This window comes from Macrotis lagotis, chromosome 1 (assembly GCF_037893015.1).
Source record: "Macrotis lagotis isolate mMagLag1 chromosome 1, bilby.v1.9.chrom.fasta, whole genome shotgun sequence".
Lineage (NCBI taxonomy): Eukaryota > Metazoa > Chordata > Mammalia > Peramelemorphia > Peramelidae > Macrotis > Macrotis lagotis.
This window is the reverse complement of record NC_133658.1, coordinates 456634475-456657494: the sequence shown is the minus strand read 5'-3', so window position 1 is coordinate 456657494 and position 23020 is coordinate 456634475. Positions and strand designations below refer to the sequence as shown.

General features: G+C 47.6%; 1 protein-coding gene across 2 annotated transcripts; it reads right to left on the bottom strand.

Annotated features, from left to right (window-relative positions):
- Positions 1–2805: 2805 nt before the first annotated feature.
- On the bottom strand, positions 2806–23013 carry PITX1 (paired like homeodomain 1). Of its 2 annotated transcripts, none has more exons than XM_074213522.1 (4): positions 22923–23013; positions 10900–11231; positions 7349–7557; positions 2806–3598 (listed from the first exon to the last, which is right to left on the bottom strand). In XM_074213522.1, exons 2-4 carry the CDS (start codon positions 11060–11062, stop codon positions 3050–3052), a joined length of 921 nt encoding a protein of 306 aa, XP_074069623.1. In that variant the 5' UTR covers positions 11063–11231; positions 22923–23013; the 3' UTR covers positions 2806–3049. The 2 variants fall into 2 exon arrangements, with proteins under 2 accessions (XP_074069623.1, XP_074069622.1); XM_074213521.1 differs by having other exon boundaries at positions 22851–22991.
- Between the last annotated feature and the right edge of the window lie 7 nt (positions 23014–23020).

The following is a 23020-nucleotide window of genomic DNA, read 5'->3' as shown; positions in this document are numbered from 1 at the left end:
GTCGGGCGTCTCCTCTACAAGCTGTGATTCTCAAAATTGAGGTGGGATGAACGGAGAAAACTTGATGGGTCCTGTGTTCTGGGGCAACTATCATTAATGCTTTTCTGACTGTGACTTTTTAAAGGCCAGGCGCCACCTAAGTCAGTCTGGATATTTAAAATACTCCAGCGGCTTCGGAGCGAAGAGCATGCAAAATGCGCCGCTGTGAGCGTATTGCTTAAATCACCTCTAGTTTTCTTCACCAGACTTGGAAAGAGGAAAGACGGGGTTGGGAGGTAGTTGGTCCCCGACTCTGGCTTCATTCAATCTGTACAACAGAACCTCGGACCCCTGCCCTCGAGCTCCGTCGCCATAGGATCTGGGGGGTTGGGAAGAGGAGGAATAAGAGGAGGAGGATAGCAAAGAAAACTAAAGTTGCTGCAGCTGGATGCCTGCATCAGGTTAGGGGCACCTTTGGGCGGGGGGAGAGTGAGAGAAAACAGGAGAGAACAGAGCAACGTGGGTTAGGGAGGTCGGGATTACTAGGGTATGGAGAGGCTCACAGACTGCCAGGTCGTTGCATCCATGTCCATTCCACCCTTCTACAGAGGCCGACTTTGGGTAAATTACTCTCATTTTTTTCCCTCTAGTGATCCGGAACCCCGAACCAGAACTAACCTGGCACTGGTAGGCGCAGGCTCCGAACTAGGGGATAGCGCCCTTCAGAGCTCTTGTACCACTTGAGACCGCCACAACAGCGCTCGAGGGGCGCCCGCCAGCCTCTGGCTTCCAAGACCTTCCTGGGTAGGGCGGAATGAAGAAATTAGTGCTCACCAGATGTTAAACCAAGCTAAGACTACTTTTAATGGTGGTACATTTATAGATCGATATAGAGATATTTACATTTATCTATAAAACCCGGGATTGGGGAGGGCAACGTAAGAGCTCAGGAGGATGGAGACAGAGGCGAGGGGGTGTGCAAAGTTTTCTCGGAGCGCACATGCTCCAAACTGATTTACAGCCTTCCCGGGGGTGTGGCGCCAATAGAAGTTGCCCTTCATTTTCTATGAAATAGGCTTGACAGCTGGGCGCTCAAAGCTACCAAAGCTTCACAAAGATTTGACTTGGTTACTCTCCACTGTTCCAGAGCCCAGGCAAACTATCGGAAGACTGGGGAGAGGGCTGGATGGAGGGGATGAGAAGCTGCCGAAATCTTGTTGTTCCGGAGGATTTAGAGCGGAGGAGCCTTAGCCTTTTCTTGAGCCTGATCGGGATATAATCTCAGCAGGGCTCCCGCTGTTGAAAATGTCCATGATGTCTTTGGTGACCTCTGGCAAGGCCTTGTTTTCGTTGCTTTAGATCTGGATTTGGGGAGCGCTGTATGAAACAGAGGTGAGGCGGACCAGTAAGGCACCTCGCCCTTGAGGAAAACTAACAGTAAAATGTGACCATAAGATTACGAGTGACCACCATCACTGAGCAGCACGAGGTTCATAAAATGTCGGGAGTGGGGTGGAAATAAAGGAGCAATCATTGCAACTGTCTCTTCGTTTTCCCTTCCTCTAGTGTAGTCCAGTCTCCAGAGACTTTAGAGCGGTTCAAACTCAAGCATTGTGCCCAGGGTCACATGGCCCAGGAAAATCTGAGTGAGCTGCAGCGAACTAGGGGAGAGGCGATGGAAGCAATTGTTCCCAGGACTTCCAATTTTGGAAACCTTTACCCACTCCCGGGAAAACTCTCCATATATATTTATAAATATACACATACACATACACACATTTATATCTACATGTGTGTATATATACACCCACAGGCATAATATGAACATATGAACTCAATAGTCACAGAATTCTCCAAGACGCGGGCTGAGGTCTGTCTTAAGAGCAGCAAGCCCACGGTGCCTAAGATTCAGGCAATGAAGCACAGTGACAAAGAATTGGGCTAGTTTCTGTTGTATCCATCTCAGTCCACGCTGGCTCTCAGGAGCTTGGGCTTCTTTTGCCCCAGCACAAGGAAAGTGGAAAGAGGCATAGCAAAGTGTCTAGTGAGTAGGCAATGACGTCTAAGCTAGGCTGATCTGGGCGCTGTATTCGTGGTCTTTTTTTTGGGGGGGGAGCCGCATACAAAACAAGTCAGATCTTTGGCGACTTAGTGGCTAAAGGTGGAAGCTGTCAGGACTCAGGCTTTGACCCCCGGAGAGAGCTGAAGCTCTGGGCTCCTTTCATGGGCTGGGCACCGAGAAACTGGCTGGGAGGACGAGGCGTGCCTGTCCAGGTTTCTCCCTAAGCTTAGGGGTGTGCAAATCTAGAGATGCTGCTGCACCGCTCCAGGAGGCCGGATGGAGAGGGTCATTTGACAAGCCCCTGCCTGTCTCACTCCTTTTAATTCAAGAAAACAAAGTCAAGAGAATCGTGCATTTTAAAAACAGTTTATTCTCCGCGCGGCGGACAATGCTCCAGCGCCCAGTAACGGCAGATATAAATAGAACTTTTGTTAAGAAGTTGACACTCCTCTTCTCGTTATTCTTAAGCAAAAGTCTCAGCCCCAATAGGTTAAACCTTCTTCCTCAGCACCCCCCCAGCTCTGCACTTTCCCCCTCCCCCCACCCCCGCAGTGGCAAATTCCCGTACCTCCTGCTCGCCCCCCGCCCCCCATCCCGCCCACTATGGTGCTGGCACGGACCCCTCCCTCCCTTGGCCACCACTTCTCCCTCCCTCCCATCCCCTCTCCCCTTTTTTATCATCTCCGCCGGATCTCCGGAAAGTGGCCTTTTCACTACGCTTGTGCAAGTTCAAGTAATTACATACAACCCGCATAATCCAGAGGGAAATTGCAACTCATCCATTTATTCGTGGTTTTTTTTTCCCGACGTCTTTTTTTTAAGGGAGAGTGGAGGAGGAGGAGAAACAAAGCAAAAACAAACAAACAAACAAACAAACGACAACAACAAAACAGAGTAGGGAAGAAAGAGAGGAGAGTAAAAGATACGTGTGGTCCGTGGTAGTCCGATTGGGAGCCTCCTCCCCGGCTTGGCCCTGGCCGGGCCCGGCCCGGCCCCCTCCCCACGCGGTCAGCTATTGTACTGGCAGGCATTGAGGCCGGAGCCCGGGCTCTGCAAGCTGCTGTAGCCAAACGTGGAGTGTTGTTTGGACTTGAGTCGGAGACTAGCCAGGCTGGAGTTACACGTGTCCCGGTAGACGCTATAAGGCGAGCCTGGTGGGCCGTAAGGGCAGGCGCTGGACGACATGGCCGAATTGAGTGAGGAACCAGTGAGGTTGTTCAGGTTGTTGATGTTGTTGAGGCCGGAGTTAGGCATGCCTGGCACCGCCGAGTGGCCCATGCCAGAGGGCATACTCATGGACGAGATGGTGCTGGGAGCCGAGAACATGGACTGCGAGGACAGCGGACTCATGGAGTTGAAGAAGGTGAAGCCCTTGGTGGATAGCGGCGCTGGCGTGAGGCTCTTTGCGGCCCAATTGTTGTAGGTGTAGCCGGCGTACACATCCTCGTAGGGCTGCACCAGCCCGCTGAACTGCGGCACGTAGCCGTTTTTGCACAGGTCCATCTGCTGGTTCCGTTCTCGCTTCCTCCACTTGGCTCGGCGGTTCTTGAACCAGACCTGGGAGAAGGGGAAGGAGAGGGGGAGGGCAGGGTCAGTGTTTAGGCTCGAGGGGCATGAGTATATCTGGACCAAGGTGCTCTGCCTTCCCTCCCGAGAACCATCTTCGCCTTCTCCCGCGGTCTCCATCAATACACTTTCTTCCTTTCCCCCCTCTCCACCTCCCCCATCCCCCCCCCCCAGTCCTAGTGTCGTCGATATTTCTCCCTCTGTACCAAACTCTTTATCTTTCCCATTTTCATACACTTCTCTCTCAAAAGGGCATTCTTTAGTTTCCTCTCTACCTCTAACTATTATCCTTTCCTAATTTCTTCAATATCAGACCCTCTTAATCCCCCACAATCCTAGATCTTTTGTCCTTCCCCAATATCACTCGTCTTTCGCCCCTCAGAAATATCCCATTTCTCCTTCAGTTTCCGATTCTACCTGCCTCCGTCAATCTCAGACTCCTTCCTTAAATAAAATATCTTCTCTTCTATCCCTTGTTCTACTGAGTTTGCCCAAAGCGATTTAAGGCCTTCTTTTTCTCGATTTTTTTTATTATTTTTCTGCCCGTTGGCCATCCATTCCCCCCAAATCAGTAATTAACCTATCTAGATGTCTTTGGTCTGATTTCGGGGCCCCCAAACCCCGCTACCTCCATTGCCTTTCCCAGTGCTGAAACAACGTAACAAAACTCCCCTGTTTCAGATCATAAAAATGGAATTGGATTAGACAGGGATTCGTAATATTAATTTTTTGGACTTTGGGTCTGATTTCCCTTCCTAGGATGGTTGACAAAAGAATCTAAACAAGCAAACAAAGAAGCAAGGGAGAGTCGAAGGGGACATCTAATTCAGTTTCGTCTGTTTTGCTCCTGGAGTTTCCCTCCCCCAGTCTCCCAGGCTCAGACCCACCCAACTGAGACAGAGCAGTCCCCCCCCCCCTCCCTAAAACTGGACTGAACCGGACTTTGGACCGGGAGAGCTGCGGGGAGAGAGGAGCTGGTTCGGGCTGTCTACAATCCTTGCGTGGGATTAATCCAAATATTTGCCTTTACAGAAAATAAACGATCCCCTCTCTGCCCCTGGAGGAGGGCTGACTGGGCGGTAAAGCCGCCTTTTTATTGAGGAAGGAGGGGAGAAAAGTTGGGGGAAGGGAGACTTGAAGATCTAGGGGTGGGATGGGGCAAGGCTTTTCTGAGAAGCCAGTGGAGGAGGGGAATGGAGAAGGGAATCAGGACCCGAACACTGGGCTTCTGTCCTAAATTTTGAATCTCTCTGAAAGCGAAGATAGAAGACAGAATGATTTTCTAGATCCTGTTTGGCCTAACAGAACTAGGCCGCCGGAACTGTGCTTCCCCACCTCTCGCTGAACAAAGGGTCCCTTGGGCCTAGAAGATGTTAACCTAGCCCAGAACTAGGCCTCAGGCACTGTGCTTCTCCACCTCCCGCTGAGCAAAGGGTCCTTTGGGTCTAAGCAATCCCTAGTGGAAGGGATTCTGGAAAGGAACTTCCTTCGGTTGAGGAGAAGAGAATGCACGTAGTCAGGACTAGGAAGAGTTTAATGAGACTTCTAGTGAGGAGAGTCTCTCAAGAGTTGTAAGCGAGAGAACCCAAAATCTCTTCTCTCAATCTCCATCCCTCGGCTCCCCATGACCTTGGAAAGAATCCTGTCCAAGTGATATATTGGCCCCCATATTTGTATCTGTGACCCTTTAAATGCCCGCAGATTCAGGGACTTAGGTGGCCCTAAAGTTGTTGTCATAGTAACACACTTAGGGGACTACAGATATCATCCCAAGCTCTGTGCCTTGCACTGCGACCTTCCACCCCGTCTCCCGCGCCTATCCACTGAAGGTCCCTCTGAACAATACTAGTTCCAACACCCACTCCTTATTCAAAAGGGCCTGACCAATTGTAGTTAGCAGTGGGGACAGCACTGACCCTCAGCCGGAGGGGCCCTAAGTCCACAAGAGCTGTTGACTCGAGGCCTATTATCCTCGCCTCCTAGTAGTAGGCTTATCTGCTAATAGTTTGCTCTATCTGATTAGTGCAAACAGCCTGGAGGCCTCCGAGTTACTGGAGTCGGTCTCGGTACCCAGGCCCACAAATTTAGCCCTTTCCTAGGTGCCGGCTGGCAGGCTGGCACCCTGTCCCTTCTCCGCTGAATAATTTCTGATCTTAACATCACGGCCTAACAGCCGTGACTGAGGAGATTCTAGTTTAGGGAGCTCACTTGAATTGTTTTTGGTCTTTCTCCTCGACTCCCAGATCCTACCTAGATGATCCTTTCTCCCTCTTCAGGAAAGTCAGAAGGTGACTTGGGAATGCCCTTCGGTTCTTTAATTTGGTTTGGGTTTGGTGCCATGAGAGGAAACCTTCCAAAAAAGGAACAAAGGGCCCTTGTTTAAAAATCTGACTTTGCGTCTGAGCACTGCAGCGTCCCAGTGCGTGGCTGGGGCATTCTCTACTGAGCAGGTCTCGGAGGATGAGGGGAAAAGAGGCTTGCATACCCGGTAAAGCTTTCTGGAAACTAAGTGCTAGAGACAAGAGCAGATTCAATGTTACCTGTCCATAATTTAATAGTTGCATTTATAATGCAGGCATTCGTTTGGCCACTAGCACGGAAATACAGCTAGATGCTGGCTAGCACGGAAATACAGCTAGATGCTGGATCCGGGTTTCTCCCTTGCTCCCCTACCCCCTTTTTTTCCTTCAGGGAGTCTCAAGGAGACTTTCTCCTGAACTCTCTGTTGTATGTAGTTGGGTGTGCGCGCGTCCTTTACTCTCGAATATAATTCATTCTGATTAGTAATGGCACATCACTACAAAACTGGTGAAAAATGTGAGCTTTACCAGCAGGAAAAAAAGGGAAGTTTGGAAAATGCCCTAACTGGGCGAGTGGCTCTGAGGTGTCTGTCTGTGAGCAGATTTGCAAGGAAGATGTAGGGTGGAGTGGGTCTTTTCGAACCGAGGTGTATGGGATCCGTTCCTGTAAACTCAGGTATGTGGGAACCGTTCCGGTAATGGAAGTACTGTACTTCAGGAGGATTTGGCTCTAAGGGTTTCAGAGTCCGCCTTAACATTTGCTGATAACTTTCTAGGGCCGCAGAGTTCCTGCCTGGCCTTGGGCTCTAGTCCCGAGCAGCATCCTTCGGGCCCCTTTCCCTCGTGTCAATACTTGGTTCTGGATGCTCGAATCTAACCTCTCTAGGCTTTTTTTTTTTTTATTTCACACTTCTCTCTAACTACTCCGTGGTGAGTTTCGTTTGGGCTGATCGGGGTTTTTTCCAGGGCTTTTTTCTCGGTGGGCTCTGCCTGGGGGAATTAAGAGGGTGAAAAGAGGAGCTTGAGTGGGCAACACAGGAGGGAAAGATGCTTTGTTTTGTCTGTGTTAGAGGAGGTCGCTTGTACGAAGTGGAAAATAGTCGGATTGCAATCCCCTCTTGGACTTCAGTCCTGCCCTTACTTCTTTCTTCACCACTAGGTTGAAAGCTCCATGGCTAACCAGGGCTACCACTAATTCCAAGGGTCCCTTCTCCGAAAGTAGGGCCTTATTCTTTTCCCCTTCTACTACTTCCGTGACCAGCTAGAATTTCTAGGATAAAGGTCTCTCCGGTCGTTGGATACTAATTTCTGAGGCCTGACAATGACTTGGTTTTGGGGGTAGGGGGCTCTGTTAACAGGTGCAAACTTTTCCTATATATCATCTCCTCTAGAATCCAGCTGCCTCCCCCCACCCCAATGCAGTCCATCTCTTCCAGCTCACCCGGACTCTAGGTTCGGTGAGGTTGGTCCACACAGCAATCTCCTCCCGCATGCTCATGTCGGGATAGCGGTTCCGTTGGAAAGTCGCCTCCAGCTCCTGCAGTTGCTGGCTAGTGAAGTGCGTTCTTTGTCTGCGCTGTTTTTTCTTCTTGGCCGGGTCTTCACCACCTCCGTCCTCACTGCCCTTGGTTTCTCCGCTCCGGTCCTTCTCTGCAAGGGCGCACAGCCCAGACAGGAATCACCCAATTGTCTGGACAGCTTGAGACCCTAACCCTACCTCCCTGCCCGTCCAAAGGACCCCTGGGCAAGATTCTTTTTGAGTATTACCCTCCCGCGCTAATGGGCCTGTTAGAGCACACTGCTAAATCCTTACTAGTGAGGTCCTAGATGGAAAGAGGCCGAGTTTTGTTTTCTGCTAGGAAAAATAGAAATTTTGCTTTAATTCCGATTATTTGTGTTAATTTTGATTCAGTTGCTATTACCGTTGTCGAAATAGAATTACAAATTGATTGTTGGGCTACTGAAATTTTTGGTTTCGATAACATTGTTGTTCTGCTACCATTACTAGTTATTATTGCTTTAGGTTTTGATTAATTACTATTAGTTGGAGTTTTTTGTATTATTATTCCTTATTACGATATCATTATTATTGGTACCATTATTGCTCCTTTTACTGGGATAACTCCTAGGTGAACTCGGCAGTATCCAGTCCTTTCTAAGCAAGCCTATAATTGTTGTCCCAAGTTCCTAGCACCTGCCCTCTCTCCTCCCCTCTTCGGGCTTAGTTATCTATCATCCTAGGGGACAGAGAATTCAGAGTCCCCTAGTGATATGGTGATAGTAATGGGTATTTTGAGGAAAATCTAAATTCTCCTTGGGCTGAATTCTCCCAGGCCTCACTTTTCAGGCAAGGGAATGAAAACGCAAACATAGATACAAACAGATCATGGAATCTTAGATAAACCTTATAGACATGGAAGGTGAGAGAAAAATACTTGAGTTTAGGCCTATCTAGATTATGAACTAGAAACAAGTAGAGAGTAACACAAACAGAGTTAAAGAGAGACATCCAAACATAGAGAAACATAAGTATTTGTATACACAAAGACACATATGGACATTTGTAGACATAAATGGAGAAACACACAGAGACAAAAATAGTACATTCATAGAGAAACAAAAATCTCGAGAAATACAGAAGCATACAAACTCAGGGGAAAATAATCAAACACAGAAAAACATAAAAACATTTATATTAACATTCATAGGCAAAAAATACACAGACATTTGCAGAAACATTAGCAGAAACTCAAATGGAAAGTTAAGAAGAGAACGTTAAAGTCAGAAAGAAAAGGCTATGTTTTAGAAACATGGAAAAAAATCTTATGATAGAAAATCACATACTTGTAAGGAACAACAGATGAAGAAACACACACATGCCAGAATCAAATTGAAGAAGGAAACCAGGCATTTACAGACAAAAAGAAACATAGATGCAGAAAAAAAGGCGCAAATACAAAGGCCGGCATTTATAGATTCACAAAAGAGAAGAATATATCAACACCAAAAAATACAGATATTTAACGACACACTGAGAAACATGCACGAATGCAAATTCTTGAGCATTTATAGACAGAAACACACAAATGAAGAAAAGCACAGGTTTTTACGTAAAACTAAACAAAGAAATTTATAGTTACAAAAACTCTCAAAAGGAGGAAAATACCCAGTCCTCACTGACATAGATATTGAAACACACATATACTAATATATATATATATATAATATAGATAACAGAGATTATAGCTAGGGTAAGTGAAATTGGGGGGGCACAACTGATGCACAGTTGCAGATTATTGAGGAGCCTGGCTACCCTCTATTCTTTCTAAATTTAATTCTACATAAAAATCTGTATATTTTATATGAGCTGGGGTTTGTCAAGGACAAGTAGAAAATGATCCCCCAGTTCTTCCCTGGATATTCAGGGGATTCTATCTTTGATTTATACTCAGGATAGTGAAGATTGAATTATATTGAATTTGAACTTTCGCAAACAGAAAGTGAATCATCACCTAGTCTTAAATTAATCTTGTTTCTCTTCCCCTCAACCTTACCACACATACTCTGTATCTTAAAAAAAAATACGCCCAAATGAAAAATTAAATATATTAATTGAAAACCAATTTTCCTTTTTCTTTCTCCTCCCTCTGGGTGAATGGAGGATTTCCCTGTCTGGAAAATAGAGCATGTGGGGCTGGCTCTCAGGGGCCTCCAGCGGGCTAAGATTTAGCCCCAGAGAGCAATCTGTCTATCAATATCTACTTAACTCTCTAGCTCCCATGTCTGGAACAGTTTTTGAAAACGAAAAGGAGAGCCTACAGCTTTCAGAATTAAATTCTAAAAAGGGGTCACTCGGCAGCCCCAAAGTCCTGCGCAAAAACCTAGAGCGAAATTGACTGAAAAAAATCTCTGGACCTTCCCCCCCTCCCCCCCTCCCGTGCTCAGGTTACACCAGGCAAGCACTGCTTGTTTCTCTGCCTGAGGAGGGCAAGAGGGAGGGCGCTTGGCCCCAAGCCCCGGGATAGCTTTGGGCCTTGGAGATCCCGCCTAATATTGGCCTCCCTGGTCCCTGGATCCCGGAACCGCGCCTAGAAGGCACAGGGCAGAACTTTAATCTTCTCTTACTCAGTTCTGCTCATTTTCCCGCTCTTCTCCCGCTATTTGTCCCTTCTAAAAATTTCATTCCGGTGTTCTCGCTCTCTCTGTGTGTCTCTGATTCTGTATCTGTATCTGTGTCTCTGTCTCTCTCATACCCACCCACCCACACCTTTTTTTTTCTCTTTCTTGCTCAACTATCTCTCTAGATGATTATTTGTCAATTTTTTCCTTTCTCCCCTCTTTCTTTCCACACGGAATCCTTTAAAATCATTAGCTTCCCATTGGCTTGAAACACCACCTTTGCCAAACCTATCGTATCCATTAATTGCTCCGGGAGAATATAGACTGTAACCTTCTCCCCGTGTCTCTGTTTTACGTTCTTTCTTTCTTTTTGTCAGGGAGGGGTAACATAATTTAAAAACAACAACAAAAACACGTACTTAAAAGAGTACGATATTTTGCGATGAGTGTGTAAGAATAATTATCCTCTTCCGGGAAAGAAAGAAGCGAGGGAAGAACCTGGATCTCCTCTATAGTCAGTGTGTGTGTGGGGGGATATTATGATTCCTTTCGGGAACACTCGGGGCCTGCCAGCCTGGGCAGGAGACTTTCGTTGGCTCTGTCAAGGCTGTACAAGTTCCCCACGCACCCGTAGCTCTGGTGACAGGCATGCTTCCGTACTGAGGGGCATACCCCAGTTCGGCTGCCCGTAATCTCTGGGCCTCTCTGGGTCAAGGTTTCTCTCGTACTCCGTGCCTTTCCCCCACGACTCAGTACCCACCACCTCTAGGTTTCTCAGTTTACTAAGGAGGTCACAATAGGGGGAGAAGGAGGAGAAGGAAGTGCAGGCGGGGGGAGGGGTAGCGTGGGACGGGGAGGCGGGGAGAGTCTTACCTGGGACCTCTGTGTCGGAGGATTCGCTTGCGGAGTTCTCCAGGGGTTCTCGGGAGTCAGAAGCACGGGCCAGGTGAAAGCTGGAGCTCAGGTCGTGGGGAGGCGGCGGCCGAAGTCCTTCGGGGAGCCGCTCCAGGCCCATACCCCCTTTAAAGGAATCCATGGCGGCAGTGGCGGGGGCCTGGAGGCCTCGGGCGCAGCTCCCGGTCCCCAGCAGCCAGTTGGGCGCGGGGGCTACTAGTCCTTTAGGCTGCTCCGGCTGGGGCCCGGCACCAGATTTGGACCTTCGCGGGCAGCCCGGACTCTCCCTCTATCCAAAGGCTCCCTCGGATCTGGGGGGAGAAAGAGACAGCGCCTAAGCGGGCAGACCACTGGGCGCCCCCGGGCTGCAGCGCCGGCAGCCGCACTCCTTCCGCCCCATGGGCAGCGCTTGGCGGGCCCAGGGGCCCCCCTTGCCGCAGGAAGGCTCAGCCGAGCCGAAGCGAACGGGAGCGGTGCACCGCAGCCGAGACGCAAGTGACCTGCAGCCCAACAAATGCCAGCAGTTAAAACTCAGCTCCTCCCCTTGCAAGGTCAAAACCTCCGCGTCTCGCGGGGAGATCACTCTTTCCAGAGCTCGTAGCCTCCCAGAGCCCTAAGCGCAGCACGCCTGCTGCAGCTCCCCATATATGTAACTTGTTTCTAAGGCACCCAGGGCTGCGGACAGAGGCGGTCTTAAAGCAACAACGCACTCCACTAGGTTCCAGCAGTCCCTGCGCTGGGGGTTGGGGGGTGAGAAAGGGAGGAGGGTGGAAGGTGGGGGAGAGGAGGAGAGAAAGGAGGGAGGGCGGAATCTAGTTTTCAAGTTGCCTCCTCCTCTGCTCCCCCTCTCTTCCTCCCCTTGTGTTTCCCTCCCTCCCTATTCTCTCTCTCTCTCTCTCTCTCTCTCTCTCTCTCTCTCTCTCTCTCTCTCTCTCCATTCTAATTTTTTTCTTTTCAATCCATCTCAGTAAATCTCGATTTCTGTCTCTGAGCTCACTTTCCATCTCTGTTCACTTCTCTTTTCTCTAATTTTTTTCCTGTTCTCTCCGTCCCCCACCCCTTTCTCCGTAACCTCTCTTTATATGTCTTTTTTTCCTTCTCTCTTTCCACTCTAAGTGACATGTTGATTTCAGCCTTGGCTTCACAATGCAGCCATAGTTTTGTGCGTTCTATTAGTGTCAGATGATACCGAAGCCCTTGATTGTTCCCCCCACAAAATTAACTCCCTGGACTATTAGCCTTCTGCCAATCCCAGCATATTTAAATGCATACACCAAATCTATAGAATAAGAATAACCTCTAGAATAGGTATATACAATACCTAATGCTGGTTCCTGGAAGGGTGTGAGGTGTGAGTTACTATTGCCTGAGAATGTCTTTATCTTCTTTTCAGCGCCCCTAACTCTAGATCTTATTTGGAGAAAGGATGCAGGGTGGGGGTGGGGTGGGGGAATAGCAGTATCTCAAAATTAAAAGAAACCAGCGATTCTTGTTCATTATACACCCATACCTTTTCTATGGCCTCCACATTACGGTCAATTTTTACAGTACTAGGGAAAAAAAGAAACGTATTTCTAGATGAAATGGTCTCATTAGTACCAGGTTTCTCTTATTATGGTTGTGCGCAGAAGAGTTGGGAAAGTCTGGACCCTAGAGGTCTTTCCTCCAGTCCCCTTTTACCTGAAAGACTATGAGAAGTTGGGAGCCATTACAGACCACTGAGAAGAGGAGACACTCACGTAATATGTACATACTCAGGTCTATGTCTTTTCAAATACATGAACTCAGAACCTTTTGTGCTTCGGTAAATGTTACAATTCAGCAAAGACCGACTTTACATAACATTATATATTATATTGTTGAGGCAATATTTGCCTTGCTATATACCATGTATTTTACATTTCTAAATACTTTTTACATCGGGTATGTATAAAGCTATCTATGATATATGTCCCGAAGTCCTCACAGTTCCGTTGTGCTCTTCACCTGTATACACAGTTTACTACATCTCATTCAGAATCCTCTTTTGCCAAGGTGTAGCTATATATTCAACTTCCTGAGATAGTACAAAGGACAATGTTGCTAACACAAAGAGAGATTAACCTTAGGTCATTCGGTGTCTGCCTACTCCTAGTCTCCTGGGTATGCACTGCAAGACTCCTTGAACTCCCAGGGCTCCTTGTGTCCTGGGCTGAGTGGGGGGGAGGGTCTTTGAGGCCTTGAATAGGAATCCATATTTTTCTTTGGGATAATCTTTGTAAACTCCTCTCCCGGTACCAGATCTGCCAAATCCTGGCTAAAGATTGCCTGAGAGATTTCACTGGACAATTTTTAACTTGCTTTTCTGAGCCATGAGCAAATACTGATGGCCCTGGGTTCCCCTAGATAGGAGTTAAGGGGCAGAAGTGATTAGGTTGTGACCCCTTATTTCCTCCTTTCCTTTTGTTTAGGCAGGGGCTGGTGTGCCTATGACTTGTATAGTCATGCTATACCCCCCCACTCCAAAAAGATCTGACCTCTAAATATGAGCCTAAGACAAACACCAAAAACGAGTCAACTAGAGACATCTTTTGTCCCCAAGGCAGAGGAATGGACTCAATGAACACTTTCCCTCTATTAGTTGATCTTTTTAAAAAGTAGTACCCAAACTAGTAACTCAGTCAGAGTGTGTCCCCTATACATTCTCTTCCTCCCTTTAGGAAGTTCCTCTTGTAATCCCGTTATCCAGGGTTTATGAAACCAATCTCCTTAACCTGTTAACCGATAGCTAGACTAGTATGTATCATCTTTTGACTTTCTCAGAAACTTGGAGATTAACCCTGAGTCTCAGATCCCAGCTGGGATTCCTTGAAGTTCTAATCTGTATCTTCCAACTTCCCCAAACAAAGTTTCCTCTTTTTCTCCCCAATTCTCTGGAGTTTGAGAGGGTCCCCACACCTAGGACCTAACCTACAAATATTACAAGAAAGACAAAGGACCTAGTACTGGAAATGTTCCCAAAACAGGACTAAAGTAACTAGCAAGACATTCATGAAAAAAGGTGTCACCCAAAAAGGTATGGTAGTGATGATAGAAATAAGATAATGCTGTCCCCACATTCTAGACCCAGTCGAATCAAGGTTGGCAGGGAGGGAATAGTGGAGGTATGGCTGTAGGTGAGGGAGGAGAGCAGGATAGTCTAGTTATCTAAGAGGGAAGAATCCTTTCAGCCATGCCCTGGATAGATCCTGTTCTGGCTGGAGATTTGTCAAACCTGCTTCCTCTCCTTTATTTCAACTTCTTTCTTCCTAAACCTGGGAATCTCAAAGATTCGGGAGCTCCGTTGACTTCGGAATGGACCGGCAATGGGAAATGGGGAAGGCAACGAAGAGGGTGAAGCTGCAGTTCACTAGAGGGAGGAAGTCGCCTGCATTTGGAAGTGAGATCTCTGGAATTGCAAGAACCTGGGCGCTCTCTTTCCTCTCTTTCACTCAGACGCAGCTTAACTGATCCATTGTGACGCTGTATTTTGCTTTTAAATTAAGAAAAGATGTGAGAGAGAACTTTTGAACTAGTTTGTGGAAGGTCTAAGAAAACATATTCCAATTTTTCTTGTGGGGGGGGTCAAATTCTTCTGTCCCGTCTCTTCCCCGCCTTTCCCTTCTCTACCCTTTTCTTCTTTAAATCTCTCCCCTTCTCCTTTTCTCCCGTGCTATCACTTTAGACTTCTAATTTTTCATACGGTTGGTTTTGCTTAGATCTTTAGAAAAATTTTTAAAGAAGGAATGAGCCAGAGTAGAAGTTTCCCCCCCCCCTTCTCTCTCTTTAGACTCTCCTCTCGAGTCTTGAGTTAAGGGGAGTCCAGACTTCTATTAGACACGCTAACTATTCAGAAGGGAGACAGTGTGAACATTTCATTCAAAAAAAAAAAAGGCTTATCAACTCCCACACTCCCCAATAACCCTGCATATAAAAATGAGTCTGCTTCTAAAGTAACCGAACCCGAGGCCACAGCTGGCTTGTTGGCGGCGGGGAAACCCAGAGCTTTTCAAGAGTACTTATAAGAAGGTGTACCCCCTCACATACAATCTTGAATACTGTAGTTTCCGTTTTTTACTTTGCAAATGAGCAGATCTCCTGAATCCTGGGCATATCTCCTGAAACTTAGACCACTCTTTAGTGTCTACTAATGCCACACAACCGTGCATGCCGGACTCTTCACCCAAACTCAGAGATATTTGGACACGAATAGAACCGTACTTCTATGAGTTTTTTTTTTTTGACACACCTACAGGTAACTATGATAGTTCAATAGTTTTCGTCTTTTTTCGCAGGCGGGGGAACAACTTTAAGAGTTTGGGGGCAGACAGCTGAGACTGTTCCGGAACCTGGGAGAGGGCTCAGTTTGGGCTCAGGCGGCCTTTGACATTTTGGCCTGTGGCCTCTTAAAAATGCACTTGGGGCCACAGGATTTCGGTTTTAAACATTCGAGATAAATGATATAAAACGCCCTCCCCCCTTCAAATCTAGGAATTCACCTATCTTTAATCTCCCTTTTCCTGACCTTCAGAGGCCTTCTTCACTTCACAGACAATCAGAACTAGATCCACAGAACAAGATGAGAAGGCGTTTTCATTCTTTCTGCGAAGAAATTCTGGAATCGGTCAAACATGGAACCCACATATCCTCTCAGCCTGGGGACTACTATTCCATAATGTGCACTCTTTTCTCCTCCTCTTCCCCCCCCCCCCCCCCCCGCCCCTTTCTTCTAGTCCTCAGGTAGCATGAGTAGAGACCAGGTCACTCTCCATTATATGGTGAGTTCTCTGTACTAGTCTTTTAGATTCTCTTCATGCTTTTGAAAGCATAGTGGTCTAGTTCTGGACCCTCATCTCATTCCTAAAACTCTGGAAACTTGGAAATTCCCCTTCCCTCCTTACACTCTTTGCAGAATTAATCAGACATTTGGATCCTAGATTTACTGTTAGTAGGACTTTAAAGGATCATTTAACTTAAATTTCTTCTCATTTTACAGATGAGGAAAACTGAGACTGGGAGAAGAAAAAGCACCAGCTCAGAGACAAAAGTAGCGACTAACAGAATGGGAATTCCAGTTCAATCCAATCCAGTCCAGTCCAGTGATATCCCACCCTTTCACCAAAATGCATTCCCTTTTGTTTTAAAATTAGTTTTACTTCCCCGTGAACACTCCAAAAAATCCCATTTGATTTGTTCATGGGAAGAGATTTTGTTTCTGACATCTACCTTAAATTCAACCTCAAGACTTTTTTTTCTCCGAAGGAAGTTCGGACAGAGGCTGAAGGCTGTCTTTTCCCAAAAGAGCTGAACTGATTCCACCCCCGCCCACAACGAAGGGACAGTCTGGTGCTTCTATTCTTGCCTTCTATAGACTCTAGGTATCTTTGTGAAGCCCGGCAGTGTGGGTGTGCTCTTAACTGGACTCTCCAAATTCTCTTTTCAGGAGGAACTTGTAATGGTAACGTATTTTCAACCTATTCACAATGTTCCACTTTCATCTTGCACATCCAAAACAAAAAACATATATATATATATATATATATATATATATATATATATATATATGTTGAGAGAGAGAGAGAGAGAGAGAGAGAGAGAGAGAGAGAGAGAGAGCTACAAGCATATGTATACAGAATATATCTAATCTCTGACCGATCCCTTTCCTTCCCTAAACACTCCTGTGACATGAATTTCAAAAGCTGCCAGACAGACGAAATCCCAGGCTGGAGTTGGAAACTAAACGTTCAAGGTCGGCTTGAGTTTGGGGGTCTCCCTCTGGCAAAGAAGGACATTATACAATGGGTGGAAAATTCCCCACTAGGAGAAAGTCAGGAGATGGGTGCAAGGCAACCTAAGACTGAAGTTGGGGTTTTTGGTGCAGTGGTTTCAGGGCTTTTAGCAACTTCGGGAATTTGCCTTGACAATAAAATGTACCATTGTGAGTACTGTAAACTAGGTCTATTTTTTTTAAACCAAGGTGCTTGCTTATGAAGGTGATGAAGCTTCGAAGTTAGACTGATGTGCTGGAACATTTGAAAAGCGTTAGGTGAGGCAGGCTCCTGAGGTTGAGGGAGTTGGGGTAACTTGTGAGAGCTGACTGGCAATGTTCCGGTAGCTTGCTCTTGATACCTAAACCTATGGGTTCTCGCCAAGCCTCAATAAACTGTGAACACTTTGGTCTGTTTCTACACCCCACTACCCCATTGTCTAGCCCAACTTGGACTGAGACCTAGGCTCCTGGGGGAAAGGGTCCTGGCCAAGGACCTGGCCCCTTCTATTCCAGCAGCCCGAACTAGGTTGCAAAAGCTTCTGATTTGTCATCTATTAGTCACTTCCCTACCGCCTGCCTGCTGCCCCCTCATAATCCTTTCCTGCAGGATCCTAGAGAGAAGAGACCCACAACCAAAGATTGAGGGAATCCTTTCTTTCTCTCATAGAAGACTAACCAAGGTCAGGGTAAAGAAAAAGTAGGGGGACTTGGGAAATAAATCCCTGGAAGAAAACACTTTGCAGAGCCTTCTAGTCAAAATTAGGTGAGATTGTTAAAGGTTTAGCTTTGTACCTGGAAAAATAAGTACCAGTGCCTAAGCTGCACAGAATTTCCTAAGTCACTCAGATCATTAGCTTGAGGTATTTGTTAGATACCCTGAGTGCCCCCACACAGATCTCTATGACCCTAAAAACAAACCTCCAATTTGGTTGCTTTTTGACTGATTCCTGGGAAATTTTGCAGCATCATTACAGGTCAGGCTCACACTTCATTTTGTATTTTATATAATGTCATATTAATGCAAGAGCACATAGGAATGTATAAAAATTCTCATAGGAGCACAGAACCAGGCATATAGATTCTTTTATTTTTGTACATATACATTAGTATGCCCACTCATTTTATAAATGCACATTACATGTAGATACAAATAACACTTTTGCTAACTTTCATAGCATTGATAAAGGCAAATATATATTGATAAGCACACAGGTAAGATAACTGCATCCACTCTCAACATGTGGCACACTGAGCTGCATAGACACAAATCCTAAAAGCACCTAAAGACTTGATATCAGGACTCTTAGGTATGTGTACCTGTGACATCATAAGTTCTTCTCTGCCCCCATTTTGGTTCTCTCTGATTCTAAGGGGAAAAAATAACCCAAAGTTCGAGAGAGAGGTTTCAAGAAGAGCCAGGGTTCTCTCTGGGTGCAACTAATCCTGAGGCCATGTCTCCAGGTCCTGGGAATATAGGAGGGACCCTAGGAGTCATTTAATACTAGATGAGGAAACTGAAACCTCTATTGACCTTTTCCTCTTCTGCCTGGGCAGAGGCAGGGACAGGGGCAGGTGCTGGGCATGGGAGCGGGTTAATCCCTGAGGTTGCTTCTCCTGGCAGGACTCTGTTTGGCTAGATAGCTCTGACCCGGACTGAGTTGGGGAATATTCTGGACTTGGGGACTAGACTGGGACGAATCTGACTGAGGACTGGCCCCGCACGTTGGTTCAGGATGCACTGAAGGAGGTTCACGAGGCAAAGTTGAAATTTGACTTTTCCCAGGTAGGGGAGCCGGAGACAAGTCGGAATGAGTAGGGTAGAATAAGAATTAGAGTTTTCAGACCAATTTCTGTTTTAAAATGTTAATGGGTGTGGGTCGCGGCTGTCTGATTTGGGTTACACACACGGGCTTACACCCCACCATTTCCTGGGCTTCAAACCAAAAACCCTCTTGGGGAAAAGCGAAGCCTGGCAAATGTAGGATTCCTCACTCTTTCCCCTACTTCTCTAAATGTCTCTTCGCTACTTTTTTTCTCCTTAATTCCCTCTCCTTCCCCCCCCCCCCCCCCCCAAAGGAGGAAAAAGAATTTGTTTTGAGAGTAGGGTCTGTAAAATCGCCTCTAGGCCAGCTATTCAAGTGACATTCCTGTTTTAAGCCTCTTAGTGAAGTGGATAAGTTCAAACTAGAAAACCCAGTTTAGTTAAATAAATGGGCAGGGACCACCTACCCTTCTTCAGATTGCGCCTGGAGACCCCGACATCTCGTTTTTCCTCATCTCTTTCCGTCCCCCCCAACAAAAAAAGACAATATCCCCCTCCCTCTATGCCTCCAAAGGATGAATTCCGCTTCTGGGCCTCCAAAGAGAGCGGGTGGAGAAAATGTTTGGCGGAGGGATGCCGGGGGCTTGTGTGTGTGTGTGTGTGTGTGTGTGTGTGTGTGTGTGTGTGTGTGTGTGTGTAGAATTGGGGGAATTTGGAAAAACAGTCTTAAGTAGGGTTATTTTATTTTAACAGACACAAATGAAACCCCAAGGCTTCAATGAGCCAGGGCAGAGCTAGGCGCTTAAGCCCCTTCCCTCGGGGCCTTCCGACCAGACACAAGGCTGAGGAAGGGGAAAGGGGAACCAAGGAGGGGGGATGTGGACTACGCTGTACCCTGTCAACAAGGAGCCCAGGTTCTGTTTCGGCGCTTCCTCCCCCCGCCCTTACACACTCCCTAGCTTCTCGGGGGAGTCGGCTGTGCTAGAGACCCTACTCACTGGTGTTAAGGAGAAAAAACTTCATTCTATGGGTGCCAATATATATGGAACCCTGAAACAATCCAATGCTTGGGTTCTGTGCCCCAGAGTAAGAGGAGGGTTGAAAGAAAAACGGTAAACTTTATATTACCTACCTAGACAAACCAATCTCCTAAATTAACTTGCCTCAACCTTTCTTAGTTGAGAATTCCGAATTCACGGATTGAAGGGTCTAGAGAGCACTTTCCTCTCGATAATTTCTCTCTCTCTCTCTCTCTCTCTCTCTCTCTCTCTCTCTCTCTCTCTCTCTCTCTCTCTCTCTCTCTCTCTGTGTTGGGGGGGGGGGTGAGAAGCTATGGAGCAGGCCAGAGTAGAACTCCGAGAGCTATAGTTTCCAAATATTGTCCTCTTGAGAGGATAGATCTAGGAGCAGACTGAGGGGACCTACAAATTTTTGTAAACAGGATTTGAAATCCAGAGAAGGAACTTTCCTACTCTGAAATCCAGTGTTTGCGGCTCAGTTGCGGTTTTTTTTTAAATCCCCAGTCAGCGACCACTCTGTTCCGAGCTCACAGCCAGGGACCTAATCTTTAAGGTTGCTGCCATCTTGGGCAGCCTCCTAAAGGTTCAATTCAGTTCAGGGAGGCACCTCCCTATCGGGACAGGTCTCAGGTGAGGGGAAGGTATAGGTGACTTTTTAGGTGAGAGGAACTGAAGTACACAAAACTCCTGGGCAGACAATTTTCACACTGCCTTGGGGACCTTGAGAGGGCCTTGAAAACTGATGGCCATTGTCTGGGAGAACAAGAACCAGTACCAAAGTCATGAGAATGAGATAGAAAGTTTCAAACTTTCAACAACGGCTGTTTTTCTAACTACTCAATGGGGTCTGGGGGTGCTAAAGGAAAGGTGGAAGAAAGTCAAGAGCTAACGCGACAATCAGATGGAGGGAGGAGACCCGGCACAAAGGATTTAAATTCATTGTCACCATTCAATGGACAGAGACCTAAGGACATAGGACAAGAGTCCTTTCTACTATATGAAATGAAAACTATTTGTCTTACTAGAAGTTCCCAAGACGGGCATTGAGAAAGAAAAGTTCCCGAGTGTGATGCCTGAGATTGGGTGGGAAGGGTGTACAGGTCGGAAGGCAATATACTTGGGACCTGAATATCCAGACCTAGGCTTAGACCCAAGCAAAGTGTCAGAATGTGTGTATGTGGGGGGCGGAGGCCGCTGCTAAGAGGAAGTCTTTCCTAAATGGGAAAGCCGGGAAAGGTGGGAAACCCGGGCCAGCCAAAGTCGAAGCCCGAAGTTTCTCCCGCCTGGTAGTCAATGACTTCAATCCCTGAGCTCAGGCTTGAAGGTGAGAGCAATTTGGAAGTCGGCGATTTTCTCCTTAAAACAGTCAACTCTTTCTTTTTTCTTTTTGGCGGCGACTATGTCCCTGTTCTCCCCGAAGAGAGTGCAAAAGGAACAGAACTCCCCCTCCTCTTTCTCCCTCCCTCTTCTCCTCCTCTTCACTTTAGAGAGTAGGAAACCAAGGCCCCGAGAACAAGGATCAAAATTCTGAGGGAAAACAGAGCGAAAGTTAAGACTTGGACTGGAGCCCCCTCCATCACAGCGCAGCCTAGAGAAATTGGTGTTTGTGTTTAGAGAGATAAGGACATTTCTTTTTTGTTTTGTATTTAAAAAAATAGAGTCTACTTTACTTACTGTGCTAGATATGAAAAGGTCTGCAGTCTCATATCCTTTCCCATTCTCTCAAAACTTTGATTATTAGGAGCATAGTTTTGGGAAGAAGAAGGAGTTTACCCCTCCCCCACCTTAGGGCCCCTCCTCGGGCGTCAACTCAAGACCACAAGCTTAGCCTCGGTCACTGTGAAAGGAATGGGGACCATGGATATACAACCACATGCCACTGCAATTTCTATTTTTTCTTCCTCACAGAGTACCCAACCTCTTCTTCTTTCAGGGAACAAAGTCCCCTTAAGGGCTCGCGACCCCCTCCAGAGGACACCTACAGGTAAAGCCTTAACTCTGGGTGGGTTGAGCAGCTCAAGTCAGAGACTACAAGCAGGAGCAAAGCGTTCGCTTTTCCCGGGATCCCTTTAAGGCGCTAGATCAAGTGGCTACTGCAGGCTGTAAAAGCCCAGCAAACGCTGTCCATAAAAGTATAACATTTACTAGATACGTTAAAATTGGCTACTTGTCACAGCGACCAATTTTTCTTCCTCTACACTCTCCCTCCCCTCCCTTCCCCAGGCCCCCTACAGCTGGCTTCCTTCCCTGGATCCCTACTCCCCGCCCTATTAGACTGCTCTTTAGGCAGGGGTGAGCGTGCCAGGGGTCGGGAAAGTCCTCTCCTCCCTCTTCTTACCTACAGTCCCCACTCTTCGGGTCGCCCCCCGCCTCCACTCTCCCCACCCAGGTATAGCCGGGCTCCGGCCGCGGACGGCTTTTTTCTTTGGGATGAAATCTCCGAGTATGTAAAGTGAGGTCAGCCCACTGGAATTAAATTTCCCAGCGCATTTGTCAGTTTTGACGAAGCGCAGAACTCCTAAAGAATTTACACGAGGTATAAATTTGTCAAGGACTTAGGAGGCTACGAAGCGAAGGCCAGCGGCACCCTGGGCATTCGGAACCGCGAGCAGAGGCGCGGCGGCTCGGCGCCCGAGGAGCCGGCCTTAGCAACGTGGAGGCTGGAGCGGCCTGAGCCTCTGAGGTTCCCCCCAGACTCGGGAAGCACCCCAGTCACCTAGAGATCCAGCTCCGAGGGCGCCGGGCGCGCACACACGCAGCATCGCAGCCCCGCTCCCGCACCGTTCGTCTGACCCGCAGCGCGCTAGGCTTGGGCAGGCCCCCAAATGCACCCGCAACGCCAAGTGCGGACCAACCTTAAAAACCGCCTAGTGGGAGACATGGTCCTTCTTCCAACCCAGAGATAGGCAAGTCAGACTAAGAACGCACATCTGGAAAACAACTGGCCAACAGCAAGACTTCTAGCAGGGCACCCAGAAAAGGGGAAGTGTGCCTATCAATCTGTCCAGCTTTTAACTCACATTTCCCGCCGCTCCAGGTTCCCTTCTACTCCGCTATGCTGTGCCAACTGCTACCGCGACCCCTCTCCAGTTTTGCTCCTTTCTCGCGGAAAGCAGTCCTTTAAACAGTTAAAGCTCCTCTAAGCCGCGGGGAGAGAGGTTTGATCTGCAGTGCTATCAGGCCGGCCAGGGTCTGACACAGGGGCTTAAGGTGCCAGGAAGCCCTGTTTGGCAAAAGCGGGGACTGAGGAAGGGGCAATAGCATCGGGAAGGGGCTCAGTAGTCTAATGGGAGACAGCAGGGCCACTGCAGGCGGGGAGTTCTCGCCCCTTATCCAAGCAACATCCCCCTCTGCTCCCTACCATTTGTCCACTCTCTCGGTCCAGGCTCTTCACTTCCCTTTCCTGGTTCCCCAGAGCGGTGCTCTTACCCACCTTGGTGCTGGTCACTGTGGACTCAGGGGTTGGCGGCCGCAAACTCAAAGCTCCAGGATAGCTTGGACCCAGGCTCGCTCCTCCTGCTGCCTGGAGCC

Bases quoted from the DNA above. Each gene is read 5' to 3' on its own strand.
- PITX1 (XM_074213522.1), bottom strand. From the start codon at position 11,062: ATGGATTCCTTTAAAGGGGGTATGGGCCTGGAGCGGCTCCCCGAAGGA. The intron at 7,558-10,899 runs GTAAGACTCTCC...GCGCCCTTGCAG, and splicing joins CTCCGACACAGAGGTCCCAG to AGAAGGACCGGAGCGGAGAA. The intron at 3,599-7,348 runs GTGAGCTGGAAG...CCCTTCTCCCAG, and splicing joins TCACCGAACCTAGAGTCCGG to GTCTGGTTCAAGAACCGCCG.